This window comes from Condylura cristata, unplaced genomic scaffold (genome assembly GCF_000260355.1).
Source record: "Condylura cristata isolate star-nosed mole 26May11 unplaced genomic scaffold, ConCri1.0 scaffold00001, whole genome shotgun sequence".
NCBI lineage: Eukaryota > Metazoa > Chordata > Mammalia > Eulipotyphla > Talpidae > Condylura > Condylura cristata.
This window is the reverse complement of record NW_004567102.1, coordinates 5999499-6026666: the sequence shown is the minus strand read 5'-3', so window position 1 is coordinate 6026666 and position 27168 is coordinate 5999499. Positions and strand designations below refer to the sequence as shown.

Sequence of the window (27168 nt, the reverse complement as noted above, 5' to 3'; positions counted from 1 at the left end):
CATCAAACTAAAAGATTTTGTACCTAAGATGAAACCACCATTTTTCAGGGGGAAGTCATAATCCAAGTATATCAACTTGAAAGTCAAAGTAATTTTTTACTTATAAAACCAGTCAAAATGTAAAGAAATAACTGTCCCATTCCCAAACTGAAGCTTAACCATCATAAGATTATATTAAAGGGATATAAATAATTGCCCGTGAACTCATTCCACATTTCCTAACAGCCCTCTGCAGCAACCCTGCATGCTCATACACACCGTACTGTAACTGCGAGATCTCTTTGACCCATGCTGTGTGATAGACCACTTCAAACTCCACCAGAATGTAGGAAATTTTGTTATACTGACGAATGACTGCTTTACCTTCCGCACTTGATAAAATATCTGAGTTTTTCTGTGTGTTAAGAAAAAAAAGAAAGATTTATTTTTAAAAGCATGTTGAGTGCTGGGAAGTCTACATCATAACATTATTCATGTTTAAAATGACATCCCATTCTACCCTTAGATTTTGCCTCAGAGTAAAAGAGATGAGGAAGGCCATATAAGCTAGGTAGAAATAGGGCAACATTATTAGTAGAAAGAGAAAATTGGAAAAAGAAAGGATTTGTTTTAAGATTTATCTTATTTAAGTATGCATACAAGAACTGGGGTACAGGCCAGAAGTCCCCGGGTAGGTGGGTGGTAAGATTCACCAGAGACAGAGTGGGGAGCAGAACAGGCAGATCTACTGAAACCCACTGCTGAGACAGGAGAGGTCTGCTGCACCATGTGGGTCTGCTTCCCGGCAGAGGATAGAACTCATGCTGCAGTGGCTGGCTATAGTTTGCTATTTCAGAGATTTAACCTATGCCACTAGGGAGGCCTAGGAAAGAAAAGATTTTAAAAAAGAAAGAGAAAGATCTCTAGCCTGATAGCCAGGCCCAGGCATTGAAAGACTATATTCTTTATTCCCTCCCCACTTTTCTGGACCATACACACATTGAGATTTTTCCTTTGAACTGTGAATGTCAGGGAAAATTCCTCCATTCTAGCACTGAAAACAGAAACATACACTAAAGAACAAACATTTTTTATGTAAAAACTGGAGGCTGTAATTTTAGGATTTTTGGTTGTTGGTTTTTTTTTTTTTTTAAGATATATTTATTTATACATACAATATACTCCTCTGGGTGGAGGCCAGAGGTGCAAGGGGTGAGAGGATTCATCAGAGACAGACTGGGGAGGAGAACAGGCAGATCTAATGTTGATTCATATATGTCAAAAACAGAACAATCTCTGTTTTGTCACTACATCCTGACATCTTATCTAAAGCCAGCTTTTCTATTTATTTTTTGACATTGAGAACAGTCCAATGAAAAACAGGAGTCAAAAACAAAACAAAACAAAACAATGGGAGCTTAATATTTAGTAATGATTAAATTAAAACATTACTTGCAAGACTAGTGTTCCCTAGTTATTTTGTTCTATAGTGAGGCACACAATGCCAGGCAAACCCATGTTTCTTTGCCCTTCTGTCTCTAAAAAATCAAACAAAACAAAAAACAAAGAGAAGATAAGCCAGTAATTCCAGAATGCCAACTGGGCCTAAGAGCATCCTGGTACTTTTCAGAAATCAGATAACCAGAGACACAGAAATTGGTGGTCTCGAGTATTCCTCAACCTACATGCCCATCAGGCATAGAGGACTATAACATGTAGACAGTCTTTGATGTATCTTCACCTTCACTAGCACAGCAGGTCCCTGAATGATGTTGTTTTATTCAATGCATTTCCTTATATTGTTGATAAGAAAAGTTGAATGTAACAACATGAAGACTTGCTTTCACTTTACATCATTTCATTTCAAGTGGCAATTTCCAGGAACCTACTGGTGATGGTAAGTGAGGACTTACTGTGCTCACAGAAGAGGTAAGCTTCAGCTTTAGGCATTTACTTTCAACACAATTACTTTTTTTTTTAAGTCTATAAAGTGCTCTATATTAGAACAATTATTTTTAAAAGCCTTTATAAAATGCCTTATGTTAGTCATGAAGTTATAAGATTCATTTCCTTGGAGATAAATGTAATTAAATAGGGTTAGCTGCCCAAAAGGAAAAAATTGGTTTGCTGTCTTTCAAGCATCTTTAGAAACTAAATGTTCTTTGCCTGATAAAAGAATAGGTTCTAAACACTACTTTGGATACAAATATTACAGGGTAAAGTATATTTTGTGCATTAAAAACCACCATAATCCACATCCTGTGAATTTAACTATTAGCTTACAAAGAAATAGTTGATGGGCTCACTTATCCGCCGATAGAGCTGCCTCACCCACAGTATTTTTCCTGCTATAGGGGGCATGTTGCGAGCAAGAGGGGGGTCATCTTTTTGAGAATGATAAAGCTGTAATTAAAGAGCTGGTGTTAATGTTTGAAAGTCAATACAATAATACAACAAAAAATGCACAGCTATATTTACATTAACATTTTACCACTATTCACTTGCTTATATATGCATAGGAGGTAGTAAGTATGCAAATGCACTTATGAGATGATCACCTGAGCTTCAAAAACTGTGCTGTTTACAACAGATGAGCTTTAATTTCCCCCCTTTTTTAGGATTTATTTATTTATGCATACAGAACTGGGGTACAGGTCAGAAGTGCAGGGGCAGTGAAATGACTCACCAGAGACAGAGTGGGGAGCAGAACAGGCACGTTGACAAAGTACACTGCTGAGGGGAGCAGCAGGTGAGACAGGAGAGGTCTGCTGCTCTCTGGGTCACCTCCAGGTAGGGGATCCAACCAGAACTGAAGTAGCTGAGACCAGCTTAAAAGCTGGCACTTTAACCCACTGCACTTTAAACCTGCTGCGCCTTAACCAGCTGCACCGCCAGTGAGGACCTAATTCCTTTTTAACCATTATTATTTCCAATTACATATATTTTTCCTGACTTTTATGCCAGGTGTTAGGAAGATATTCAAAAGAGGGTATATGTAGTATTATGTGCTCTACATTACATGTACCTTAATATTCTCCAGGACCTGTATTTCTACACATAAATATATTAATTTAAAGAGGTTTTTCTTTTTTTTTTTAGTGATTTTTTTTTTTAAAAGATCTTATTTATTTATCCATACAGAACTGGAGTACAGGTCAGAGGTGCAGGGGATGAGAGGATTCACCAGAGACAGAGCGGGGAGCAGAACAGGCAGATTGATGAAGTACACTGCTGAGGGGAGCAGCAAGCGAGCCAGGAGAGGGCTGCTGCGTCATGTGGGTCACCTCGGGGCAGGATGGAACTCAGACTGAAGTGGTTTCCGGCAGCTTGTAATAACGCATTTTAAACCTTTTAGCTACCAGGGAGGACCCAAAACAGGTTTTTCTATACACATGTAAATGCTGTTACAAAAGATACTTCTTTAGAGCAAAGGGACCCACATGTAGCTGTCATACACTATTATACACCCTGTCATACATATATATATAAACACTGTCACACACACTGTCATACATATGCATGTATATACATATATGTACAGACTGTCATTCAAAGCGACACATTGTCAGCACCTTCCCACGTAAAGAGAGGAGCCTCACAGGTGCTCAACAATGACGGATCACTTTGGAAAACTTGGCACATAATAGTGGCAAATACTTTCAGAACACTTTTATTTTTGTACTAAAGCACTATTCTATTTAAAAACATGATGCTTGCCTTCTTTGTAGCTTCAAGCTCAGCCACATAAAAATGAAGAATACGCTCAATTGTGTGGGTTATTTCCAACTGAAGACAAGGAATGTTTAGTTTCTGGAATCTGAAAGTCAATAAAGGTGAAAAGTTAAAAAGTAAATAAGCAGCCTATTTTGCTGCAGTCCTAAAAATCCACTTAGATAACTAATGATCACACAGTGTCTTAGAGAAGTCATAAGGACATAGGTGTGGTTCAGCCCTCTTGGGAGTGTATAGTTATCTTATGGAGGACGCTAATCTCAGAAAAGAGTGACAGTCAAGTGTGGGCAGTCAAAAAAGATTTTCCTGAGAAAGTGGCATTTGAACTGAAAATTGACAGATGAGTGTGGTGCTGACTTAGAGAATGGAGGGGAGAACATTAGTGTTACTCCATCAACATCAATGCTCACATAATTCCACATAACTATAATCAGTCATGATTTTATCCGCCAAATATCACTTCCACTTAGAGACTAAGTGATGAACACTGATAATAAACTAGACACTCACATTTTCCAGGTAAAAATAGGGAGGTAGAAACAGAAATACAGAGAGAAAAATCACTAAGAAATGGTGCCCACCATCTTCATAGTACTGTCACTCACCAAAATGATTTTTATGTTTGAGTCTTATGAGGATCTTGAGAGATAGGATCTCACCTGGTATAATTCATCATTAGAGAGATGAGGCATAGGGCAAAGTCAGACCCAAACCCAAACCCACTAGGGGGTATTCCAGCAGGGTCCCTGGGTAGTTATTCCCTCCAAAGTAGGAATGAAATGGCCTCTTGTTCAGCCCATCCCTCTAATGTTGGGTGTTTCTGCCCTTTAAGGAAGCACTGCTGTCAGGAATAGGGTGGGGAAGGAAGCTGCAGAAGCAGTTGGGAGGGCAAATGGAAAGTTTAAGCATTTATTCTTAGAAAATTTCGCTTCTAGAAGTCCACCCAATACACTGAGTTATGCACTATTTGTTTCCTCTCCAATAACACCCATGAAACATATTACAAAGTATAGCAGGGGGAGGCACATAAAAATTTTAGTGACAGTACTATGCAGATGGTGGGCACCATTTCTTAGTGATTTTTCTCTCTGTATTTCTGTGTCTACCTCCCTATTTTTACCTGGGAAATGTGAGTGTCTAGTTTATTATGTGTTACTGTTCAATTATTAAATTAAATAATTTAATTTCCTTATTGAATGACTTTCTGCTAGGAAAAAAAAATAAGAAATATGCCATATTTAAATTTTTTACCAGACTATTTAATGGTAATGTTACAGGTTGACCCCAATGTGAAATGGTTGGCCTGACAGTGGGTCCCCACCCCACACACCTAAAAGAGACTAATAATGAGAGTGGCTGCAGGCACCAGAAAAAGGTTAATAAAGGGTTTATTCATAAAAAGGAGGAAATGAAGAAAGGAGTAACACAGGAAGTAAAGAGAGATAAATTGGTGAATATGTCCTATCAGTTCCTCTGAGCTGGGACCCCAATAGCACAGTGAGAGCTGATGAAAAACCAATCCCCTTAAGGCCCACCTGTCTGGTGACACATCAAGATGGCTGCTTAACCCCACCCTCATTTCCCAGCATCCTCCCTTTGGAGGTGAAGACATCATGGGATTTTTAGTCCTTGGTGTCTTGGGTCTCTTTGGTCTGGGGGCCCACAAAACCTGTTTGTGGAGTTTGTTCAGGACATCTTTTCCCCACAATAGTAATTGAAAAATCACAATATTTATCAATGATCAATTTTTTTTTAAAGATTTATTTATTTATTCATACAGGACTGGGGTACAAGCCAGAGATGCGGAGGGTGAAAGGATTCACCAGGGACAGAGTGGGGAGCAGAACAGGCAGATTGACGAAGTACACTGCTGAGGGGAGCAGCGGGCGGGTCAGGAGAGGTCTGCCTCGCTATGTGGTCTCCTCCGGGGCAGGCGGGGATCGAACTCATGTGGAAGTGGCTTAAGCTTCCTAGTGCTGTGCTCTAACCCGCTGCACCAGGGAGGGCCTCAATGATCAATTTTTAAGTTTACAGAGATAGCTCCACTGAAATTGTATTTTCAGATTTAAAATGACCCTACCTAAAAATTATCCTGCAAATGCATTTTAAATACCTTTGAAGCAACTGAAGAGCCTGTTGAGAAGATAAGATTTTCCCAAAAGTACTGTTCATAAATGCCTGTATTTGGACCTAAAGTAAAATATTAAGATTTAAATGATTTTTGACTTTAAATAAGAGATAAGTTTTGTTTAACAGTAACTAGTGACTTAGCAACAGAATCAAAATAGTCTTAAACACAAATACCATCTTAACATCCCTAACTGCACTGGATACTAAAATATCCCATTAATGAATTTATACTGATGACTTGTTAAAATTATGTTTTGAATATGTTGGCTCAAATAAAACATATTATTCAAATTAATTCCAACTGCCTTTTTATTTTAACTATGCAAAAAATTAAAATTACATATTTGGTATGCATTCACTGCTCATTATTCATTAGATATTACTGATTAGGAGAATTTAAGAATGTTCCATTGCAAGCATATTTCTGTAAAGTTGTAAGCATGTTGATAGATAAATATAATGACACAGCAGACATTCAGGACAAACTGTGTCATTTTTCAGCAGTGATTCTCAGAAACCTGTTTGCAGGTTACAGAGGAACAAGAAACAGATAACATTTTTTTCCAAGCCCCTCCTATCACAAGATCAAGTCTAAATTTCTGGTACCCAAACAATGAAACAAAAACAACTCTATGTGAACAAAATTACTTTCACTCATAAATGATAATGGTGTGGTTTCCTGAATCACACCACACCCTTAAACACTGGGAAAGGAAGGAAAGTAAAACACTCTTTTCAAAATATGAAAAAGTTTTCAGGGCTTCTAAATTTTCTGAAATATAAAATTTGTACCTATAACCACAATAAAGCCTTGATAAGGTGTTTTTCTTAATGAACCATAAAAAGAATGTAAGCAGTAAGTTTAAAAACACACATACACGCAAACGCCCATTGCCATGAAGATGTAACTCCCGAAGCATCTGAGAAGGAAACTCCACTCACCCCAACTAACTAAACACTAAGGTGGTAACTAATATATGACCGTATAGTACAGCTTAATATCTTTCAAAAAAGAAAGCATTGTTAGAACTCTAGGACCTTTCTTATTTATATTGCCCAGATTATGATTACAGGCGGAGTCATCTTTAAAGGATCTTTTTGAAAAAAAAAAATAAATAAGAAAAGATATATAAAACACATCATTTTCCTCATCTCTGAGGTACAGGTTTCAGACTCAGGAAGTGGACAGAATATAGCCTTATCTCTCTTAATTGCTGCTGCTGTTACTCTGCATCAAAGAGATCATTCGCTGGGTGGAAAACTGGATTTAAAGTTATTTAATTTTTTTTATAATTTAGTTTTTTTAAGTATTTTTACATCAACCTTCCTTTTTGTACAATGCAATGCAAGCTTTCTCCTCTCAGGTGTAGTCCCCGCGTAATTCCCACCACTAGTTCACCTGTGCACCATCACCACAGTCCCTGTGAAAGTGCACATCCCTCCCATTTTGATCTCTCTCTCTCCTCCTCTCTTGCAGTGTCTCTGATTAATAACTGTCTGCTAATTTTGTTGTTTAATTGATCATCATTTTTTTCTGCCTGGTCCCTAATTTGGTTCCCCTACATTCCTCCTATATGTGAAACATCTGAAAAGTTGTTTTTAATGAGAGTATGAGGTCACATAAGGCCAAAGCGATATGTTACAGTTTCACCTGACACCTTTTCCCCTTTTCATCATCCCTCCGATGGCCCTGAGCTGTGACACAGGATGTGGCCTCTTCAGAGAACGTGGGCACTGGAGCAGCAGAAAGTGCCTGGAATCCACAGGACCCAGCAGGGGAGGGTGATTCTTCTTCCTAATCAGTTCTCAAATCTCTTTTGAAAGAGTAAGTATTATAGATTTTCTCTTTGGCAGGAAAAATGCATTGACTCTTCCACACAGACAAATCAAGTACAATTTTTTTTTTCTTACGACATTGTTCATTTTGTGCCATATCTGCTTGGTCACTGCAGTTCTCCCACCACCACAGCACCTGTGATCCATCACCTCAGTCTTTTGTGCTCTTCTCTCCTGCCCCCTCAACCCTGTTCTGAGCCCTCTCCCTTCTCCTCACCTGCTGTATGCCTCAGATCTATGGTCAGCTGGCAAGTTTTGCTATTTTCCTGGCCTCTGTTCAGTTTCTCTGTATTCCACATAGAAATGAAACCATCTGATATTTATCTTTTTCCTGCCAATTTATTTTATTTAGCATAATCTCTTCCAGTTGCATTCATGTTGCCCCAAATGGCATGAGATTACCTTTTGTGATCACTGAGTAGTATTCCACTGTGTATATATTTTAATGCAAACTACAAATTAACACTAGCAACAATAGCCCTTTGGGTTTCTGATGACTCATGGGCATCTTTTAATGATAATTCTCACTTTACATTTCTTTAAAATTGGAAAATATTCCATAGACTAGGTAAAACACTATTCACACTGATAAATATTTTTCATCAACTTGCAAAAGTAATTTATAATAAATATGTGCTTTCTAGTACCAATTATATCTCAGCTCCCCGAAAGTAAAAGAACACAAAATTGCTCACCTCTAAAGTATTGATTTTTGTCATGAAGTCTAAGAAATCAGCATCAAATTCCGTCCTTCTTGGATCCAGAATGTCATATTGCTTTTTCTTAACCCCTTGATATATATTTTTGAATTTTATTGCCAAAATATCTATTCCCTCTATGGTAGAATTACTCAAGGCTGAAAAGGTTTGCACAATAGTTATCATTTCTGTAATCTTAAAGAGAAGTGAAATATTTTGAATGGGACATTAGCATCCTTCTTGATAATAAGCTCTTCAAAAATCATTTATTAAAAAACAAAATAAAACAATAAACAGGTCCTAGAATCATCTAGCTAAAATCAACCAGAGATACAACAGAAGACAAATGTGTTACCAGTCATCACTGCTCTGACTAGTAGACATAAATGATGCTCTATCATATTCAGCCAGACCTGAGAACCTTTTTCATAATTTTATAACTTTGTTTTTCAAGGGGGAGAGAGAATAAAAGTCCCTGCAGATGTCAAAGAATTTCCTTCTTTAGTTCTTGAGTATTTTCTGAAAGTCATTGTTCTGGATCACTGAATTCAAAAGCTTTGCATTCTTCTTCGACCTTACTGTAGTCCTGATAAGGAACACTTGCAAAATCCCTACCTGCTCCCTTTGCAACCTACATTTACTAAAGGCAAGGCCCAAGAAGACTGAAGGTTGACTGCAGTCACTTCAGAACTCAAAAGAGCCCTGAGGGCTCCTGACAATGATCTTTATCTTTCAAATGCTGCTCAGCTAATAACTAAACAGAAAGCAAGCCTATTTTTAGGGGAATTCTTCAATTACCACACCTCTGGAAGACATCATCACAGGTCCTCCTACAGAACCTGCAGAATTCACGTACAGTCTCTGAGCATGTCAACCAAAAATGGCCACTCTCAGAGCAACTGTCATTCTTAGACCACTCTTTGCTTACACTTCTGAAAACCATTATCATCCTAGAAGCCAGCCCGAGCCTAGAGAAAATAAAAAAAGTTTAGTAAATTATAGCTCATTCTATGTGCTCTGTGTAAAGATAGGAACTATTCAGGACTCCTCCCAACACACACTCCACTCACTTACTTTAGCTAAAGAACTCAAACTACCCATTGCTCAGTTGTTCTAACCTCTAACCTGCCAAAACCCTTTACCACTTACCCTACTATTCAGTAACTGAGATGAAATTCCTGCCACTAATAGGTTCTCTATTTTTTCTATGAGCAGATGAATGAAAGTCATCAAAAGGCAGAGAGAGCAGTCAGCCCCATGTCTGGACCTTCAGGTTTAGTGTTATAGGGCAGCCCAGTGTGAACTGAGCTTCCTGTCTGTGGGGCCTCACCCACACGCTTAAAATTCATTTATACTGCAGGCACACACAAAAGGGTCAAAATGGGTTCGTTTACAAAAGGGGAAAAGAAAAGGAAAAAACAACTGGAATATCTTACCGGCTTGGCTGACTTGGAGCTCTGATAACAAACTAACTGAAAGCCCTGAGTGACACGGTTCCAAGAGCCATTTCCCGAGCAAGAGCACGAGACCAAATGGCCCCCTATTTAGCCCCCAAAGTCCCAGCATGCCTGCTTAGCTCTGCCCTTGGGTCCTCGCAGTTCTCCCCTGGTACTGCTGGGAGTTGTAGTTTTCAATCACTGGAGGGGGTAGAGTCCAGAAAGCTGGAGTCCACAAGACTCTGCAGAGTTCCTTTAGGACAACCTTCCCCTTAACATTAGCACACCCCTTACATCCTGCACACTATCTCCCATGGCAACGATATAAAGGCAAATTGTGATAATTAAGCCTAACCATGCTCCTGCTTGTTTATCTGGATTTGTTTGTTTTTTCACCAGAGCTCTCTGTATCACCTTTTGACCTCTCAGTATTAACCAAATTGTAAATCCTTCTCCACTCACCAACAATGGCATTCTAGTTCTCAACTTGCTATAATTTCCTCATCTTAGTGCCAAGATTAGTAAAGACCCTATCCTACCTACCAGCTCCAGTTCCTTACTTCTCCCCCAACATTACTAAGTTCTCACCCCTTCTCTCTGTCTTGCAAATGTTCAGAGAGAAAAGAAGCAAAAACTAAACACAGGACAGTAGGAAGCACCAAGTTCACCAAAATATAACATGACAAAAAGAGGAACAGTAAACAAAAGATGTGCACATTTAATTCTTGCTCTTTAGAGCAGACTAACATTTAATGCATCGGCAAGTCTCCACCTACAAAAAAAAAAAAAAAAAAAAAGGTGTAGCACCCTAAACTGCCATATTACAATCTTCCGGCTTAACTCCAACACCACGTACAGACTTGTCTGTCCTTCAACTTCGGCACCTGGTCACTCAGATACCTGAATCACTCAGATACCCACTAGTAGCTGACTTAGCTTGCCTTTCTGACTGGCCTCTTCAAGTGTTTAAGAATTTATAATTTGGGACAGACCAAAAATGTTCCTACCATAATCCATTCATCAGAGGAACCTCAAACATGCAGCTTGGTAGTCACCTCTAAGGGATTATGGAGTCTTGACCATACTTTGGGGCAAGATCTACAATAGTTCCACTGTTGTGAGCCTGGACAACAATAAGAGATGGGAAAGATGCCAACACAAAGGGAGTCAGTATAAAGTAACAATCCAGATACACCTTGAGGAAGGTCTCTGGGGTACTGCATAAGCTCTGTGTACTTAATCTTCATGATTCCAACTTGTTTTCGTAACACAACATATGTCACACAAAGGCATGTATATAAATGCTCATCACAGCATTATTTACAAGAGCCAAAAGTGGAAAACAACCAAAATGTCCATCAACTAATGAGTAGATAAATAAAACAGGACATATTCATATAGTGAAATATTACTCAGCAGCAAAGGGCTGTTAACGTGTAGATGGATCTTGGAAACAGGATGCTAAAGGAAAGAAACTAGTCACAGAGACAACAGAGCATAGATTCCATTTATATGAAATATTCAGGAAAGGCAAGGCTATAAAAGACAAAAACAGATTGATGGTTTCTTTGAACAGGGCAGAGGGGAGAATAGAGTGAGACTGAACAGTACAGGGTTTCATTTAGTGGGAATGAAAGGTTCACATCTAAAACTAGATTGTGAATATGACTGCACAACCTGTGAATATATTTTAAAAAATACTGCCTTGTACAATATTTTGGAGTGTGAACAAATTGCCCCTTTGAAGTATGTACAAAGTACCCCATGCAGTAATTTAGTTTTCTTCTTCCATGGGTATTCTTCCAGTCCCAGTCTAGGAAATGCCCTTTGACCTGTGTGATTCCCTCATCAATTTCCACAAATGATGAGCAAGCTCCTAAGTACCACCAGGACCAAGGGAGTTGACAAAATGGTAGAAAATAGGGGGGGCTAGAAGGATGGTGTCTTTGTAGACTTTGCAAAAGCTGACTCCAAGAACACTCTCATATGACTGCCTTATATCCTCTGCTCACCACTACCACTCCACCACACCCCACCCCCTATGCCTCCCTGGTTTAAGTCTCAGCCTATCACTTCTATGGCCTAAGCTGGATCCCAAGCTGGTCAAGGAGCTGACCCACATATAGCACAACAGACTTCTGTCTCGCCCACTGATTCCCTCAGCAGTGTATTTCAGCAGATCTGCCTGTTCTGCTCCCCACTCTGTCTCTGGTGAATCCTCTTATCTCCTGCACCTCTGGTCTATGCCCCAATTCTACACACAAGTAGTATGGAGCCCTCCGTGGTGGCGCAGTGGGTTAAAGCATAGCACTAAGAAGCTAAAGCCACTTCAGCATGAGTTGGATCCCTACCCTGGAGCTGACCCACATGGCATGACAGACCTCTCCTGTCCTGCCCACTGCTCCCCTCAGCAGTATACTTCCTAGATCTGCCTGTTTGGCTCCCATTCTGTCTCTGGTGAATCCTCTCACCACCTCCGCATCTCTGGCCTGTACCCCACTTCTGTATGCATAAATAAATAAATCTTTTTTTAAAAAAATTAAAGTATGAATCCCCCACCAGCCAGTCTCAATAAATGAATAAGAGGTGCAAAGCTTTCTAACCCAGCAAAAGCATTGCTTACACAATATTTATGAACATGAGAGAGAGGCCTAGAGAAGGTGTCTGCACACCCAAGTCTTACACAGCTGCTGGGTTCTACAGATACTTAAAGTATTTTATCTCATACTTTTTCAGCCTAATTCAATAGTTTAGGGCAAAGAATTTTCAATTTAAACTCCACAGGTAGCAGCACTGAGGTCTTGAACCAGGTAAAAGTCTGCAATAGACTTCATAGAACTGACTACAGAATATAATCAGGGAGGGAACATAAGTTATGAAACACAACAGTTGAGAAATCATGTCAACAGTGAGACATGAGCTAAGGAACAGTAATTCTCAGTGATGCTATATTAAACATGAAATAACAAGGAGGGTGTGATTGGGGAGGGGCAGAGTGAATGCCTAATACTTACCTTTTCCAGTCTTTTGCAGAAGGCTTCAAATTTGCCAAATATATACATTTCTGAAACCTCAAAAGATTTTTCCCCTGAGGATTCTAAAATCTGCTTCCTTGTTTTGTGAAAAGATGTCTGATATTCCTTGAATAAGAAAATGCAATCCTATAAGAAAATTTAAAGAAGGGGAAGAAAGGTGATGAGACATAGTTCAGATGCCAATAGTTCAAAAATTCAATTCTCACACAGAACTCACCCTAGTCCCTCAACAAGTACTGTTTCTGTTAACCTTATGTATTCAAGTTTTCTGCCTATATGTTGATGGGTATGTGAAAATCAACATAATTTTTTCAATTTACATCACCTTTTCTTTTTCTTCATTCTCACATGACACACACAGGTAGTTTTTACATTTTTATGCTAATCAAAACCCTAGGAGATAGAAATTATCTATCATCTGTTGTATCTGTTATCTAATCTACTGGTACCTTATAAATAGCATTCTTTACATACAGATTTATAAAACAGTAAGACACTAACATACTAATTTATCACCCCGCCATCACTTCTCTACAAAGAGAGCAAATCTTTAATGAGTGTTTTTTTGAAATCCTAATAGTTGACTACAGCTACACCATTTGCAGTCAACCAGGCTAGTGAAACTACTACATTTTTTTAAAAGAGGCCATTATTACTGGGGTCAATATTAATCCACTTTCATGTCAAAACCCAAATTATCTTTAAAAATAATGTTAAACTTTTTCAAGCCACCAAAGACCACTTGAATCTTTATCATATGCTCTCTCTCTGCTTCTGACCCTTCCATTTCCCTCTTCCTCTTCTAAGGACCCCTGTGATTACATGGGGCTTATCTGGATAATCTCTCCACTTCAAGGTCAACTGATTAATAACCTTAATTCAGCCTGCAATCTAATTCTCCCTTGCTGTTTAACACAATATTTTTCAAAGGTTCCAGAGATTAGAATGTGGTCATCTTTGAGAAGTCAATATTCTTCCTACTACAGTCACTGAATAAAAATGTATATGAGTGGGACTCAGGAATCTGTATTTTTAGCAACTTTCCCAGGTGATTCCTACAAACATCCAGCTCAGGACTAGACTCATAGCTACTTCAAATTACAACACACCTTTTATCCTCTATCTCAGTCTCCAAAAAACATCATTACTATTGACCTAGCTACTATGGAAAGCTGTATGGAAGTTGCTCAAGCACTAAAAATGGGTCTACCATCTGATGATCCAGTGATTTCACTTCTAGGAATCTACTCTAAGAACATTAATTTGAAAGTACACCTGCACCCTTATGTTTATTGCAGCACTTTTTACAACAGCCAAGATGTGGAAACAAACAAAATGTTTCAAAACAGATGAGTGGGGACCAAGAAATTGTGACCTATGTATATAATGGAATATTACTCAGTGAGCAAAAATGATAATCTCATGCCATTTGCAGCAACATGGATGGAGCTGGAGGGGACTGTGCTAAGCAAACTAAGTCAGAAGGGAAAAGATAAATATCAGATCTTTTCTCCTCTATATGTAATACAGAGAAAATGAACAAAGGGTCCAGAAAAAGACAAGTTTTGGCAGCTGATCATAGATCTAAGTCATACAGCAAGGGCAGGGGAGAGATAGAGGTCAAAACAAGGGAGGGAGGAGCACAGGAGAATATGATGATAAGCTATGGGTGCTTTAATAATGATAGAACAACAGTGACCAAACCTGAGGGAAGAAATAATACATTGTCCCCAAATTAACTACAATGTTAGAAAAAAGGACTAAAAGTGAAAAAAAAAAAAAAAACCCAGTTGCTTCATGATGCTCTGGGAATGAGGAAGGGTCAAGAAAAGAAAGCTGTGTTCTTGATTCTTGATTTTACCATCTTGGAGCATGGCATAGCTTCTGAACCATTTTCCTGCCAAAGAAGAGGATCCCTTGTCCTAGTATTGAGTCCTGGAGAAGCCAGAGATAGGATGGTGGAAGCAGGAGGCATGTAGAGACACTGTGAGGATCATGCAGCAGACAGGCTGTGCTAGGGAAGCAGCATATCTCAAAGAGTAAGGGTTTGTATCCCAGTGCGGCATTCATTTGCAGTTAGCGCAACCTCAACCTCCAGTCTGGAAGATGAATGTATGAATGTGCTCATGTGCAAGAGCTGTGGAGAGAGTTTAATGAGGCTCCAGCAACACCAAGGATGGTGTACATTTTGTAAGTGAACAATAAGTCTGTCTCTCTTTTTCACATGCGCGTCCACACGTGAACAGGGCCACCATTCCCGAAAATAAAATAAAGGGAAATGGTTAAAATGGTAAATCTTTATTTTAGAATTTTATGTATATTTAAAAATTTTTACTTATAAGAGAACAAGTTTTTTGTTTTTTTTTTTAATCTCTCCACAAAGAACATGTCAAGTGCAAGTGATTTAATGGATAAATTCTATGAGACTTTCTCACAAAGTGCGCATTTTTTTTAAAGATTATTTATGCATACAGAACTGGGGCACAGGCCAGAGGTGCAGGGACAGTGAAAGGCTTCACCACACACAGAGCGGGTAGCAGAACAGGCAGACTGATGAAGTACACTGCCGAAGGGAGCAGCCGGTGGGTCAGGAGAGGTCTGCAGCGCCATGTGGTCACCTCCGGGGCAGGCGGGGCTCGAACTCATGCAGAAGTGGCTTTAGCTTCTTAGTGCTGTGCTTTAACCTGCTGAGCCACCAGGGCAGGCCAGAGTACGCATTTTTAAAAAGGCACAACAAAGCTCATCATTAATCTATTTCGTGGTTCTATTTGCATTCAGCACTTGTTCTTGAGCATCTTCCTTGGCCTCTTCAATCTCAAAACAATTCTTAGAACATTTCAAGTAGTACTTTTTGTCCTTCCAGTCACTCCTTCTACTCCCAACCCCCACACCCTGCTGTCTTTTAGGTATATTTCCTACATAAGTTTTCAAAACTTGTTCTCCCATTATCCAAGAGGTGAAATATGTGCGTGGAAGTTCAAGTTGCTCTGAGGGTGTCAGGCTGTCGGCCTGAGATGTTACTCCACACAATATCTTGACTTTTGATGAGAGCCAAGTTTCTGGAGACTCTTTTTTGTCAGTAACATCTTTGACAGTTCTCATTTCTCCAGATGAAGAAAGTGTGTTCTTATAATTGGCAATAACTTCCCATCCTGAACTTGTTCCAGCAAGCAGGAAGTTCACAGTTTTAATTAGCAACTCCAGATCAATTCTCTTCTGAACAATTTTTACTGGTATTTTCCACTTTCAACCATTGATGTCACTGCTTTCCTAGATGTTTATCATATAGAAGCATCAACTTTCTTTATTTTTCTTTTCTAATATACTCATTGATTTCTTCTACATGTTTACCAAAGGAGTCATTCTTCTGTAGATGATGTGTTTCATTTAATTAATATAAGCATGCTTGTATGAGCTACCAGAAGTTTTTCCATTTCATCATTTTAACCAGTAAAGTGATCCCATATTTTGAAGCTTTTGATTTTTATGTATAACATATTGGGATTGAGTATGCGAAACAGTAATATTGCCTTTCCATTTTAATAGTCTTCTTTTCCTGGATCTCCTTTTCCTTACAATAATAATAATCTTCCTTTTCCTTAGCTATCCAAGCATCTTCTAATTCATCTTGTCTCTGATTTTCTTTAGCTTTTCTAGTCCATCCATTTTCCTCCTGATTTTGCTTTTTCTCAGCTTCCTACTTGTCTTTATCTATACAATGCAAAATATGTATTATCAACTAATATTCTCATTCACTTCATTTCTTCTTCTTTCTTTGTTCCTGTATTGCTCCACTTTTCAATGACCCTCTTCTCATTGTGACATTCTGGGCTTATTTGGAGATTGTCTTTGTTTAAGCAAGAAGATTATCTCCCAGAATGAAAACTATATCAGAAGGATAAAATGTCTCTAGATCTTCAAATGATGAATTTATATAATCAAGTTTGGAGCTTTCTTTGTTGGATGCCCTAAAATTCTTCTTAATCACTGGAGGGAAAATACTTTAAAGAAACTATCCTTTGTTTCACTTTTAGAAGGATTTGAGTTATCAAAAGTAAAATCTACTTAGTCATAGTGCAGTTTTCAGAATGAGTGGTAGGTGGGTGATGGTAGGGGAGGTGGTTAAGAAGGAAGTATCCCCCCTATTTCTGTTGCATGGGAAAGTTGTAGAAAGATAAATTCTTTCTGTTAAATTCTCCCCTTTTCATTGAATATTTAATAAGTTTTAGTTAGTCTAGCAGGAATTAGTAACCACTAATTCCTTCTTTTACTGTTTTTTGGTGATGTTTTATAAACCCTTGCTTTATGATCTGCTTTGGTCTGTCTGTGTAATTTTGTATCTTGCATAGCCAAGCAAGATCCTGGATCTTCCTGTCTTTAGAATCAAGTGTAGATCAGCTTGAGAAACTATCCTAACTGTAATTCATCTCCTGATTCCTATGACAGCTCTTTCTTATATTGTATTTCCAGAGAGCAGAGCACAGCAACGCCAGTGCTCAGAGCCAGCTATGAGTAGAGAGGCTCATATCCAGGTTGAAGGCACTAGGCAGCCTTTCTGGATCTCCTCTCAGGCCATCTCACAACTTGGCTCTACACATCCCAGGCATCAGGGCATGGAGACAGTAAGTCACCACTTCTGAAAGAGTCTCCCTGGTATGGTCATTTCCTTCAGTCATTCAAAATCAAGCTTTCTTTATCTTTCTACAATTTTTCCATGCAATAGAAATTGGGGGGATACTTCCTTCTTAGCCACCTCCCCTACCTCACCCACCTACCACTCATTCTGAAAACTGCACTATGACTAAGTTGACTCTATCCTAGGGTTATTAGAGTAGTTTCATTTGAGAAAAACTAAAAATGTTATCCATTCCATTAACAGACTAAAAAAAAAATTAGTGGCATCTTAATAAATATGTTCAGAGAAGTTTATTTCAATACAGTCATTTTTTTTAAATTACCTCCTAGTACTAAAATTAGGAATAGAGCATCCTTAATGCAATCAATTAAAACCTGTGAAAGCAAAAGACTAAATAGGGAAATGCTGGCAATATTCTCTTCCAGAACAAAATCAAAATCACATGCCAAGTATCACCATGTCTATTTAAAAATTCATGGCAGACTTAGTCGATGAAAAGAGGTGAGAAAATGAAGTCAATGAGAGCTAGAGAAAGAGCAAGGGGTCAGAGTACATGAAATGGCATACTGGCAGTGTCTGATAAGTCAGCCATAGACAAAATGAGGGCTAAAAATAACACTTCCCTGAAGGGGAGTAGGTAAGTTCTTTCCATTTTTCTCATATTATTGTGTACAATGTTTTTATGAATTTATACGCCTTGTGTATGAGCAAAGTAAAAAAAGGTGAAAGGTTTGCTTTATGAAAGGAAAACTAGCTATACAAACCTGAATTTTCTTTAGTACAACTGGTGTGTCCTGATCCCACACATGGACATTTCCCCCATCAGTAATATAAGCTTTACATGCTGTCACCATTTGGTTTGTTACCTAAAATAAATATAATTTCAAAGTAATTACAAAGACAAAACTAGATTTTATTCAATTAGGATAATTAGTAAACTAATGGAATGAATTAAACAAAAAAAGTTTTAAAAAACAATGAGATATACATTCCAGTCAAAATAAGGAACTCCAAGGTCATACTCAGCTACTGAATTTAAGTCAGTGTCACCAAGGCCATCAATTTCAAAGTCAACTGCATATGTCCTACTTGTCTATTCCTCCCCTAGCTAGGTCTTGATCTAGTCCAAGTACAATATTTAACATGGAGAACAAATACAAAATTATTCACATTTGATATCCCCCAAGCAGGGAAAACAAAGTTAGCCATTTAAATGGTCAAGAGATTAGAATAAGATGACAGGCTGGCAAACAGAAATTTGAGAAAATTCCTACAATATAGAAAACACACAGAATTAAAGCTATAGAAACAAACAAGAAAACTAAACAAAAACCTGAAACCAGTTATCAAGAGGTCTAGTGTGTAAGCAGAATAGTCAGAGAAATTTTCAACATGAGAGATAATGTGAGCTGACCCTCAGCTATGACCTGCACACTGAGTAAGAGCAGCTTGTACTGAAGGCAAATAGTGACATTTGCTGAATGAATGGGCCCATGAGTGTGGGTCACAGATTATAAGAAGTGTGGGCATGTCCCAGTAGCTACTGCACCCCAGAACAAACTCTCTATAGTCCCCTCCAAACAGTAAGGCACCTCCATCCCTTCCCACAAGGACAGACGGTAGTAAACAAAATAAGGAGGCAAATTAGGGGACTCAAATACAACACAAACAGGCAGGCAGTCAAGAATCACCAAGCATTTGGGGAAAACAAATATGGTAAGAGAGGAAGTATAGAAAAGATCTGTGTAAAGTCATGCAAAATATATTCTACCTAAACTAATTCTTGAGAAAGGCATGAAAGAAGTTTATATCATGGAAAGAAAAAACCAATTTGAAAGGTGAATTAAAAAAAAAAATCTCGGGTCCTCCCTGGTGGCGCAGCGGGCTAAAGCACAGCACTAAGAAGCTTAAGCCACTTCAGCATGAGTTCGATTCCCACCTGTCCCGGAGGAGATCCACATGGCGTGGCAGACCTCTCCTGACCCGCCCGCTGCTCACCTCAGCAGTGTACTTCCTCGATTTGCCTGTTCTGCTCCCCGCTCTGTCTCTGGTGAATCCTCTCACCCTCCGCATCTCTGGCCTGTACCCCAGTTTTGTATGAATAAATAAATAAATCTTTTTTTTAAAAAAAAAATCTCTATTGATGAACTACCAGCAGTTGCGATACAAATGAAGAGCAAATGAGTGAGGTGAAAGGTCAAAAAGATGAAGCCAAAAAAGTAGTTAAGGGAAAAGGAAATTATATTCTAGGGGAGATAATTAATTGAGCAGGTACACAAGAAGTAACCAAGATCAAAAGAGGGAAACTTCTCAGGAATGATGAGGACGAAGTCTTTGTACTGAAATAACCCAGCATACACAGAACAAAATAAATGTAAAAGAAAATAAAAACAAAAAGAATCACATCACTTTGAAATTTTACAAGATCAAGGACAAAGTACATAAAATCTAAGAGCTTTCATGGGAGAATAAACCAAATTTCCTACAAAGGAAAAAGCAGCAGATTAGCATCAAATTTCTCACCAACAAAACTGGATAGTAGAAAAAAATATCTTGAAAGTTCCGGGAGAAAATTAAGTTAAAACTTTTAATCCCAGTTAGACTATTCAGCGGCAGACAAAATGAAGCTATTTTCAGACATGAAAGAACTGAGGAAATTCACCACACACAGACCCCCTCTCTGAAAGAACCACTTGAGAATTTTTTGTGTGTGAAAGAAATAATGAATCCAAAATGCAGCAAGATGTGGAAATCGCAAAAACAGTGACGATCAAAGAAATTAGCACTGCTTATATTTCTGTTTAAATACTTATTGATTCATATTGTTAAAAAATGTTAACAGAGGAACTAGAAATCTAATAGTGTGACACATTTGGCAACTGGAGGGAGTAAGTGACAGGGCAGAATCTCAAGATTCTTGGAATTATCTAGGTTACACCTAGATAATAGGTGATGATTAACCCTAGTCTTGTTTTTTCGTTTTTGAAGTTATAGATTGTTAAGTTTTTAACATAATATTAAAAATATTTCTATTCAATACATATTTATGTTTAGCTTGAATCACTTACAAAGTAGTTCTAGTCTCGTGTTTCTTAGATGATTTCCCAAATTATTTAAGATAATTTGCAGTATGGCATTACACAGGAAGATTTTACACGAACAAAAGCCTTGGTGGGAGTAGCTAAAGAAGTACTTTTATTAGTGGACACAATTCTTATCTCGTGACCAGAACTATTTGGAATGAATAAATTAGAAAACCAGCAGCTACATCTGTAACAAAAAGCCTAGGATTCAGAAAAGAGAGGAAACTCTTCAATCAAATACAAATGACTCTAATCAACATCTTTCTTTTCTTGCCCACTGAGAGTACTAAAACACAGAACTCTGAGAGAAACCCCAACTTCCCATTCCCCTACTCTGACCCAGAGGGCAAGCACTGAACTTTTTCACAGGTTTCTATGCATGATTGTTTCCCTAGGAAACTTACCTTGATAAACAATGAGGTCATTCTCTCTGATGTATTATAATACCTGGATACACTGTGAATCATTCTAATGGCATTAATTAAATTTTGTATTCCATGTGCCATAGAAACCTAAAATGGAAATATATTAGGTGAATTTCATCATGTGGTTATAGTGTAATAACTAATATCCTATAACTCTGAACATACATAAAACAATATTACAGTTTAATTTTTTTTTAAAAGATTTATTTATTTGTGCATACAGAACTGGGGTACAGGGCAGAAATGCGGCGGGTGAGAGGATTCACCAGAGACAGAGTGGGGTGCAGAACAGGCAGATCTACGAAGTACACTGCTGAGGGGAGCAGCGGGCGGGTCAGGAGAGGTCTGCCGCGCCATGTGGTCACCTCCAGGCAGGCGGGAATCGAACTCATGCGGAAATGGCTTTAGCTTCTCAGTGCTGTGCTTTAACCAGCTGCACCACCAGGGAGGGCCTACATTTTAATTTTAAAGTAAATTTTTACTAAATGTAACACAGCATCCTATGTTGAATACTGGATCCTGGAACAGGAAACAGTTAATTTGGACAAAAATACCAACGTTATACAAGATGTTAGCAGATGAAAATGGCTGAAGAGAATTCTGTACTACTGTTGCAAACTTTTTGTGCATCTGATTTTAAATATCTATTTACAAAATAAAATTTTTGAGGTAAAGTAGTGGTTTGAAAGTTCAATAGTTTAGCTGCTACTTTTCAAAGATGAAACAACTAGTATTTTGAGGGCTAAAGTGACTTTCTTATAGTAGAAAAGCTAGTTACAAACAAAAGATCAAATGAGAATTCATTTTCACTGAATTCAAATTAATCTAAATGCCACTAAGTTCGTGAAAAGGATTTGGAAAGAAATCTAAAAACAAGGCACCTACCCCAGAGGTCTTCACAGAGTGTAAGAGACACACACAAGCAAATGGACTAGAATAGAACAAAGCAGAACAAGCACAACTAAGAAAACAATCACTGCCATGTTTTGAGTGTTCCCTGTTCAGGCCCTAAGCTAAACACTTCAAAATCACCTTACTTTCTGCTGACAATGACCACTTAAGGTAAGTTTGATTTCATCAACTCTAAAACATCAGGCCCTAAGCTAAACACTTCAAAATCACCTTACTTTCTGCTGACAATGACCACTTAAGGTAAGTTTGATTTCATCACCTCTAAAACATCATTGGCTTTAAGACTGGACCATTACTTTAGTGCTCTTGAGAAAGCAAAACTGCCCAACATGGGGAATCTGGGCCCCACAAAAAACAGGTGCCAGCAAGCTTACACCCTGTTCTATAAGAGTAAGCATGAAATAAATGAGCCATGGAAAAAAAGATAGGGTCAAATCTTGTGAGTTCCAATCCTGCTTCTCCAGGAGAAAGAGAAAACAAACTCTCCCAGAGAATTTCTAGCACCAGCCACTAGTGACTCACTGTAGTCACGTTCTCACCAGTGGACCAAGGAACAAAATCAAACAAAAACCCACCCCTCAAGGAGAGAACTGATTGTTTAACATTGTGTCAAGTCATATCCATGGTGATTCCTAAAAACTGACTGTAAAACGTGTTCTTGTGCTCTTAGTACAGAAATGCTAAAAATGTGTGTTCAAGGGAGGAAATAGGTATTTTAGAATCTATCAAGTGAAAGTGGTGTTTTTTCCGTTCTTTGGCAGTGAGAACATGCAGAGGTCTCCACCTCTGTTCAGGGTGCCACAGCTGTAACATAACCATAGTTACATGCCTGAGATTTTAAGACCCTGATTTTAACCATAATTTAAATTAATATGGAAGAACAGATAGGTTATGGCATCTTGGCCCTCTAGGAGCTTGTTTTTAATAACTAGGACAACTTAAAATATATAAAGTTTTTAAACAATGATAGGATAAATAAAAGCAAAAAGAATAGCTACTGATCAGCGCACTATATATTCTAGGTTGGAGTTGTAACTATGATATAATTAAATCAATTTTATATGGCTCATGGAAATTGACATTATTACTTTGTAGTTAGCTTGAAAGTAGTAATACAAGTTTTATCTGTTGTTCAAAAAGATTCTGATAAAAGCATGCCTAGGAGGAATTCTACCTTGAGAAGGCAAGTCTGTGAAGTATTTCTAACTCCAATGAAGAAAGCTCAGGATCAGCATTAAATGGGTTCATTAGGAAAATGTCCTTCATTTGAATTTTAAACATCATTACTTATAACAGTAAATCCTGAGTGCATTCTGACTTCTCTATACACAATGTTCAGACATTTTACATGTTAAATATATAATAGAAGAAAAGTTTAAAAGTACAATACCAAGATGATAAAATGAAACACTAAGCATGAAATTTATCAGTGAGAAATTGAAGCATAAATTTTCCTTGCCCTTTTGCTGCTTAAATGATGGTTAAAATCTGTATAACAACTGCCAGCTGCTTTTAATGAGAATTTAAAAAATACAAGATGAACAAACTTTTGAAACTAGAGAAACAGTGGTATACAATGAAGAAGCAATTATATTACTCAATACTATTAGTACATGTCTAGTTTCAAAATATAATGTTCAAAGCATTCCTACATCAGAAAATGTGAAAAGATCAACAACAAAATAATAATCTGTATCTAGAACAGTAGAAAAAAAGTTTCTTAAGTCACTAGGTTGAAAAGACTGTCGAACTAAAAGACCTTGAGAATTGTATTAATCTAAACCAGATATTGAACTCAGTATACCTTAAAATATATAGAGAGTTCTTTATAAAAATAAAAAGCATTGTATTTTTCTTCCAATTTTACTTTATAAAATGAAAATCTTTAACTCATGGGAAAGCACAAAGAAGAGAATAATCACCATGGATACCCACCATTGTAGTATAATGTTATATATTTAAATGTGGGTAAAAATATCAAAGATAGTTTATAATTCATTATATAGATGTATAATAAGAAAATATCTTTCAAATAACTTTTCTGCAATTTAAGAATTCCCCAATATATACATATTATATTTATTTTTAAATGCATTAATTTTTTTTAATTTATAAAGCATACTTACTAGGTCATAGTTGTAGAGAGGCTGACATACTTTTTCTAGAGTATACAAATATCTGACATTATCTTTTGATTCATTTGCTGTATCAGTGATTCTTGCATCCAAATCACGCCAATTCTAAGGAGAAAATGTACATGAATTCTCTGAAATATCCAAATATACCAGTGTGCTATTATTTAAGAAATTCAGACTTCCCTAAATATACATATACTAAGATAGCACATATTAGACTGTGGTTTATATAATTTTTATAGTATTTAAATTAAATTAAATAGAATTAAAATTATTATAAACATCTTAAATGATTTGATAAAACGGAATATTCATTCTATTTTTACTTGATATCCTGTTTTAGGCTCACCCATACCTGCTTCTGCTGGAGTGGCAATATAATATCAGATGGTTAGAAGAAAATAATGATGAGAAAACTAGCCAACCTTTGGGAAAAGATATAACAGGAAAGTAAGTTCAAGGATTAAGTGTATGATCTCATAAGCTCTGCAACCTTGGGTAAGAATTGTAACCTCCCAGTGCCCTATAAACAAAATAGGGAAGATAATTTTTCCTACTTTATAGGGCTGACATGAGGAATAAGTGAATGTAATAGGTAAGATATTTAACAGTGTTTGGTATAGAGTAAGACCACAATAAATGTTAGATGATATAATAATAATTACCATTACCATTAGTATTGTGATTTTAAACTTGCGTGACTCACAAAAATAAAGTCCAATATAACTAAAGCATGCAAAACCCAAAACCCTAAAAGGAAGGGAACATCAAAAAATCCAATTCTATCAAAAGGACAGAGGAGCCAACCTGAAAGATTTCCCAGTGGTCAAAGCTGGAACAATTTGAGCAACAAAATTAGTGATATGGTATTAGATTATAACCCAAACCTTAAAGTAAATATCCCTGAGACTATCGTTACATAAATCAATGATCAAGTAGATAACTAAAAGGAGAGGGACAATTTTTTTCTCAAATAAATTTTCTAATTAATAAATGTGGAACGAATGAGAACTAGAACAGCAGCACTTTCTCTAGGCAAGACCCACTTATGAGATCTAGTTATGGAGTTTTAATGCAGCTATCCCTAAATGGTCATTGACTACAAAAGGAAAAACTGAAATTGTAGAGTAGACGGGCGTGGTGGCATGCGACTGCAGTCCCAGCTACTCAGGAGGCTGAGGCTGGAGGATCGCTTTGAGCTCAGGAGTTCTGGGAAGTAGTGTGCTATGCCGATAAGATGTCAGCACTAAGTTCGGCATCAATATGGTGACCTCCCGGGAGCGGGGGACCACCAGGTTGCCTAAGGAGGGTGAACTAGTCCAGGTCCGAAATTGTAAAGAAAATTGACAGACCCCATCTTATGCAAATTGATCAAGGTTAAATTGCCAGAATTCGGTGGCATTCTTACAAAAAAATGTATAAAACTTCAATCTACTCTGAGGAAATCATCATACAAACCCAAACTGAAAGGTAATCTACCAGTCAAGTGACAATTATTACTCAGGATTATTGAGGTAATGAAATACAGAGATAGACTGAGGAATTATTATTCATTATAGATCTATAATAGGATTGTTAAATGGAGGAAAACTAAGGAAACCTGACAATTAAATGTATTTTAAGGACTGAACCCCAAAATAGAAAAAGAACAGTGGGAAACAAGGAAATATAAATTAAATCTGTAATATAATTCATCATATTGCAGCAATACTAACTCCTTGGTTTTGATCTCTATGCTATAATTATAAAAGGTGTTAACGTTAGGCGAAGCTAGGTTAAGCATATACAAAAAAACTGTACTATCTTTCTAACTTTTGTGATTCTAAAATGATTTCAAATGATTTCAAAAATACAAGTCACAGAGTAGGAAAAGTTTGCAGTATTGTGAGGGTCGGGGAATTTTACCCTACTTACAAGCTAATAAATTATCCTGTCCTGTTTCATGGATGCTAAGGGATGACATGAGATTCCTGGGTCAGAGACAAGGATCATATTATTCCTGGGATAGCAAGCAGCATGAGTAGTGTGTTGCACTGGTTCCTCCATGCCCTTCATAACATCTCCCCACTCCCACCTCAAACCCCATTGATCACTACACATACAATGGTTTCTGTTACGGGAGAGAAACCCTGAACTTGAATCAATTTCTCTTATTTTAATAGTGAGTGGTAAGCAGACTGTTCTTTGTCTAGAAGACATGTTAATTTATCCCTCAAGGCTGTTCACTATGAACCTTGCCAGCTCACAGAACTGGCTAAGGAAAGAGCAATTAGGACCTTGTTAATCTCCTAGCCAGAAAGAATGTATGTATAGAGATTTTCAGATACCATGGCAGATTGTCTTACCCAACATATATCACTGCTATTGAATAACAATAGTATGTAAAATCTTCTAAAATGAGTACAAAATAATTTCTGAATTTTAAATAAATAGTTCATTGGACAAATGCAAGTAGCCAATAAGCTTATTAAAAAAAATGGGCAACCACTATTAAAAAGGAAAATACAAAACAAAGCAATACATTTTTCCATTTGTTAGACTGGTAAATAGAAATATTTTTTAACCAATAATAAGTATTGTCAAAGTTGCAGAATTTATAGTATAAGAAAATATTTGCAAATATGCACACAGAAACTTTAATTGTATCAATGCTTGTAAACACATATAAAAAGGACATTTTTCCTCAAAAACTTTAACATAGTTATAATTTGGCCCAGAAATTATTCTTAGGGATAAATCCAAGAAAAATGACATGTGTCCATACAAAAACTTGCACACGAGTTTCCACAGAATCATTATTTATAATAGCCCCAATGTAGAAACAGCCCAAATGTCTATTGGAATTTGTCTACAAACAGGAAAGTGACAAGATAAAACCTGATTTATTCACATTTTGGAAAACTACTCCAAGATATGCTAGCTGGGGTTGGGGAAGTGTTGAAAAATATTACAGTATGATATTATCTATGTAATAAAAAAGAGAAGCATGAACCAATGTAATTTAAGCCAATGTAACTATTTAAAAAAACAATTGTGCTTGACTTACTATGTGCTTATCATTCAGGAACAGGAGTTTTAGGGGTGGGAGGATGTGAGATTAAGAAAGTTTTGTTTTGGCCCTCCCTGGTGGC

The 27168-nt window shown here is 37.4% G+C and overlaps 1 protein-coding gene across 1 annotated transcript in view; it reads right to left on the bottom strand.

The window, feature by feature from the left end:
• Positions 1 to 27168, bottom strand: part of DNAH8 (dynein, axonemal, heavy chain 8) — a 296367-nt gene that overhangs the window by 242439 nt on the left and 26760 nt on the right. The window contains exons 8-16 of the mRNA XM_004673443.2: positions 24029 to 24142; positions 20970 to 21077; positions 18247 to 18348; positions 12826 to 12972; positions 8373 to 8570; positions 5825 to 5901; positions 3697 to 3796; positions 2263 to 2382; positions 259 to 394 (exon numbers count right to left, since the gene is read on the bottom strand). Coding sequence (XP_004673500.1) covers positions 259 to 394; positions 2263 to 2382; positions 3697 to 3796; positions 5825 to 5901; positions 8373 to 8570; positions 12826 to 12972; positions 18247 to 18348; positions 20970 to 21077; positions 24029 to 24142 — 1102 coding nt within the window. The remainder of the gene's footprint in view (positions 1 to 258; positions 395 to 2262; positions 2383 to 3696; positions 3797 to 5824; positions 5902 to 8372; positions 8571 to 12825; positions 12973 to 18246; positions 18349 to 20969; positions 21078 to 24028; positions 24143 to 27168) is intronic.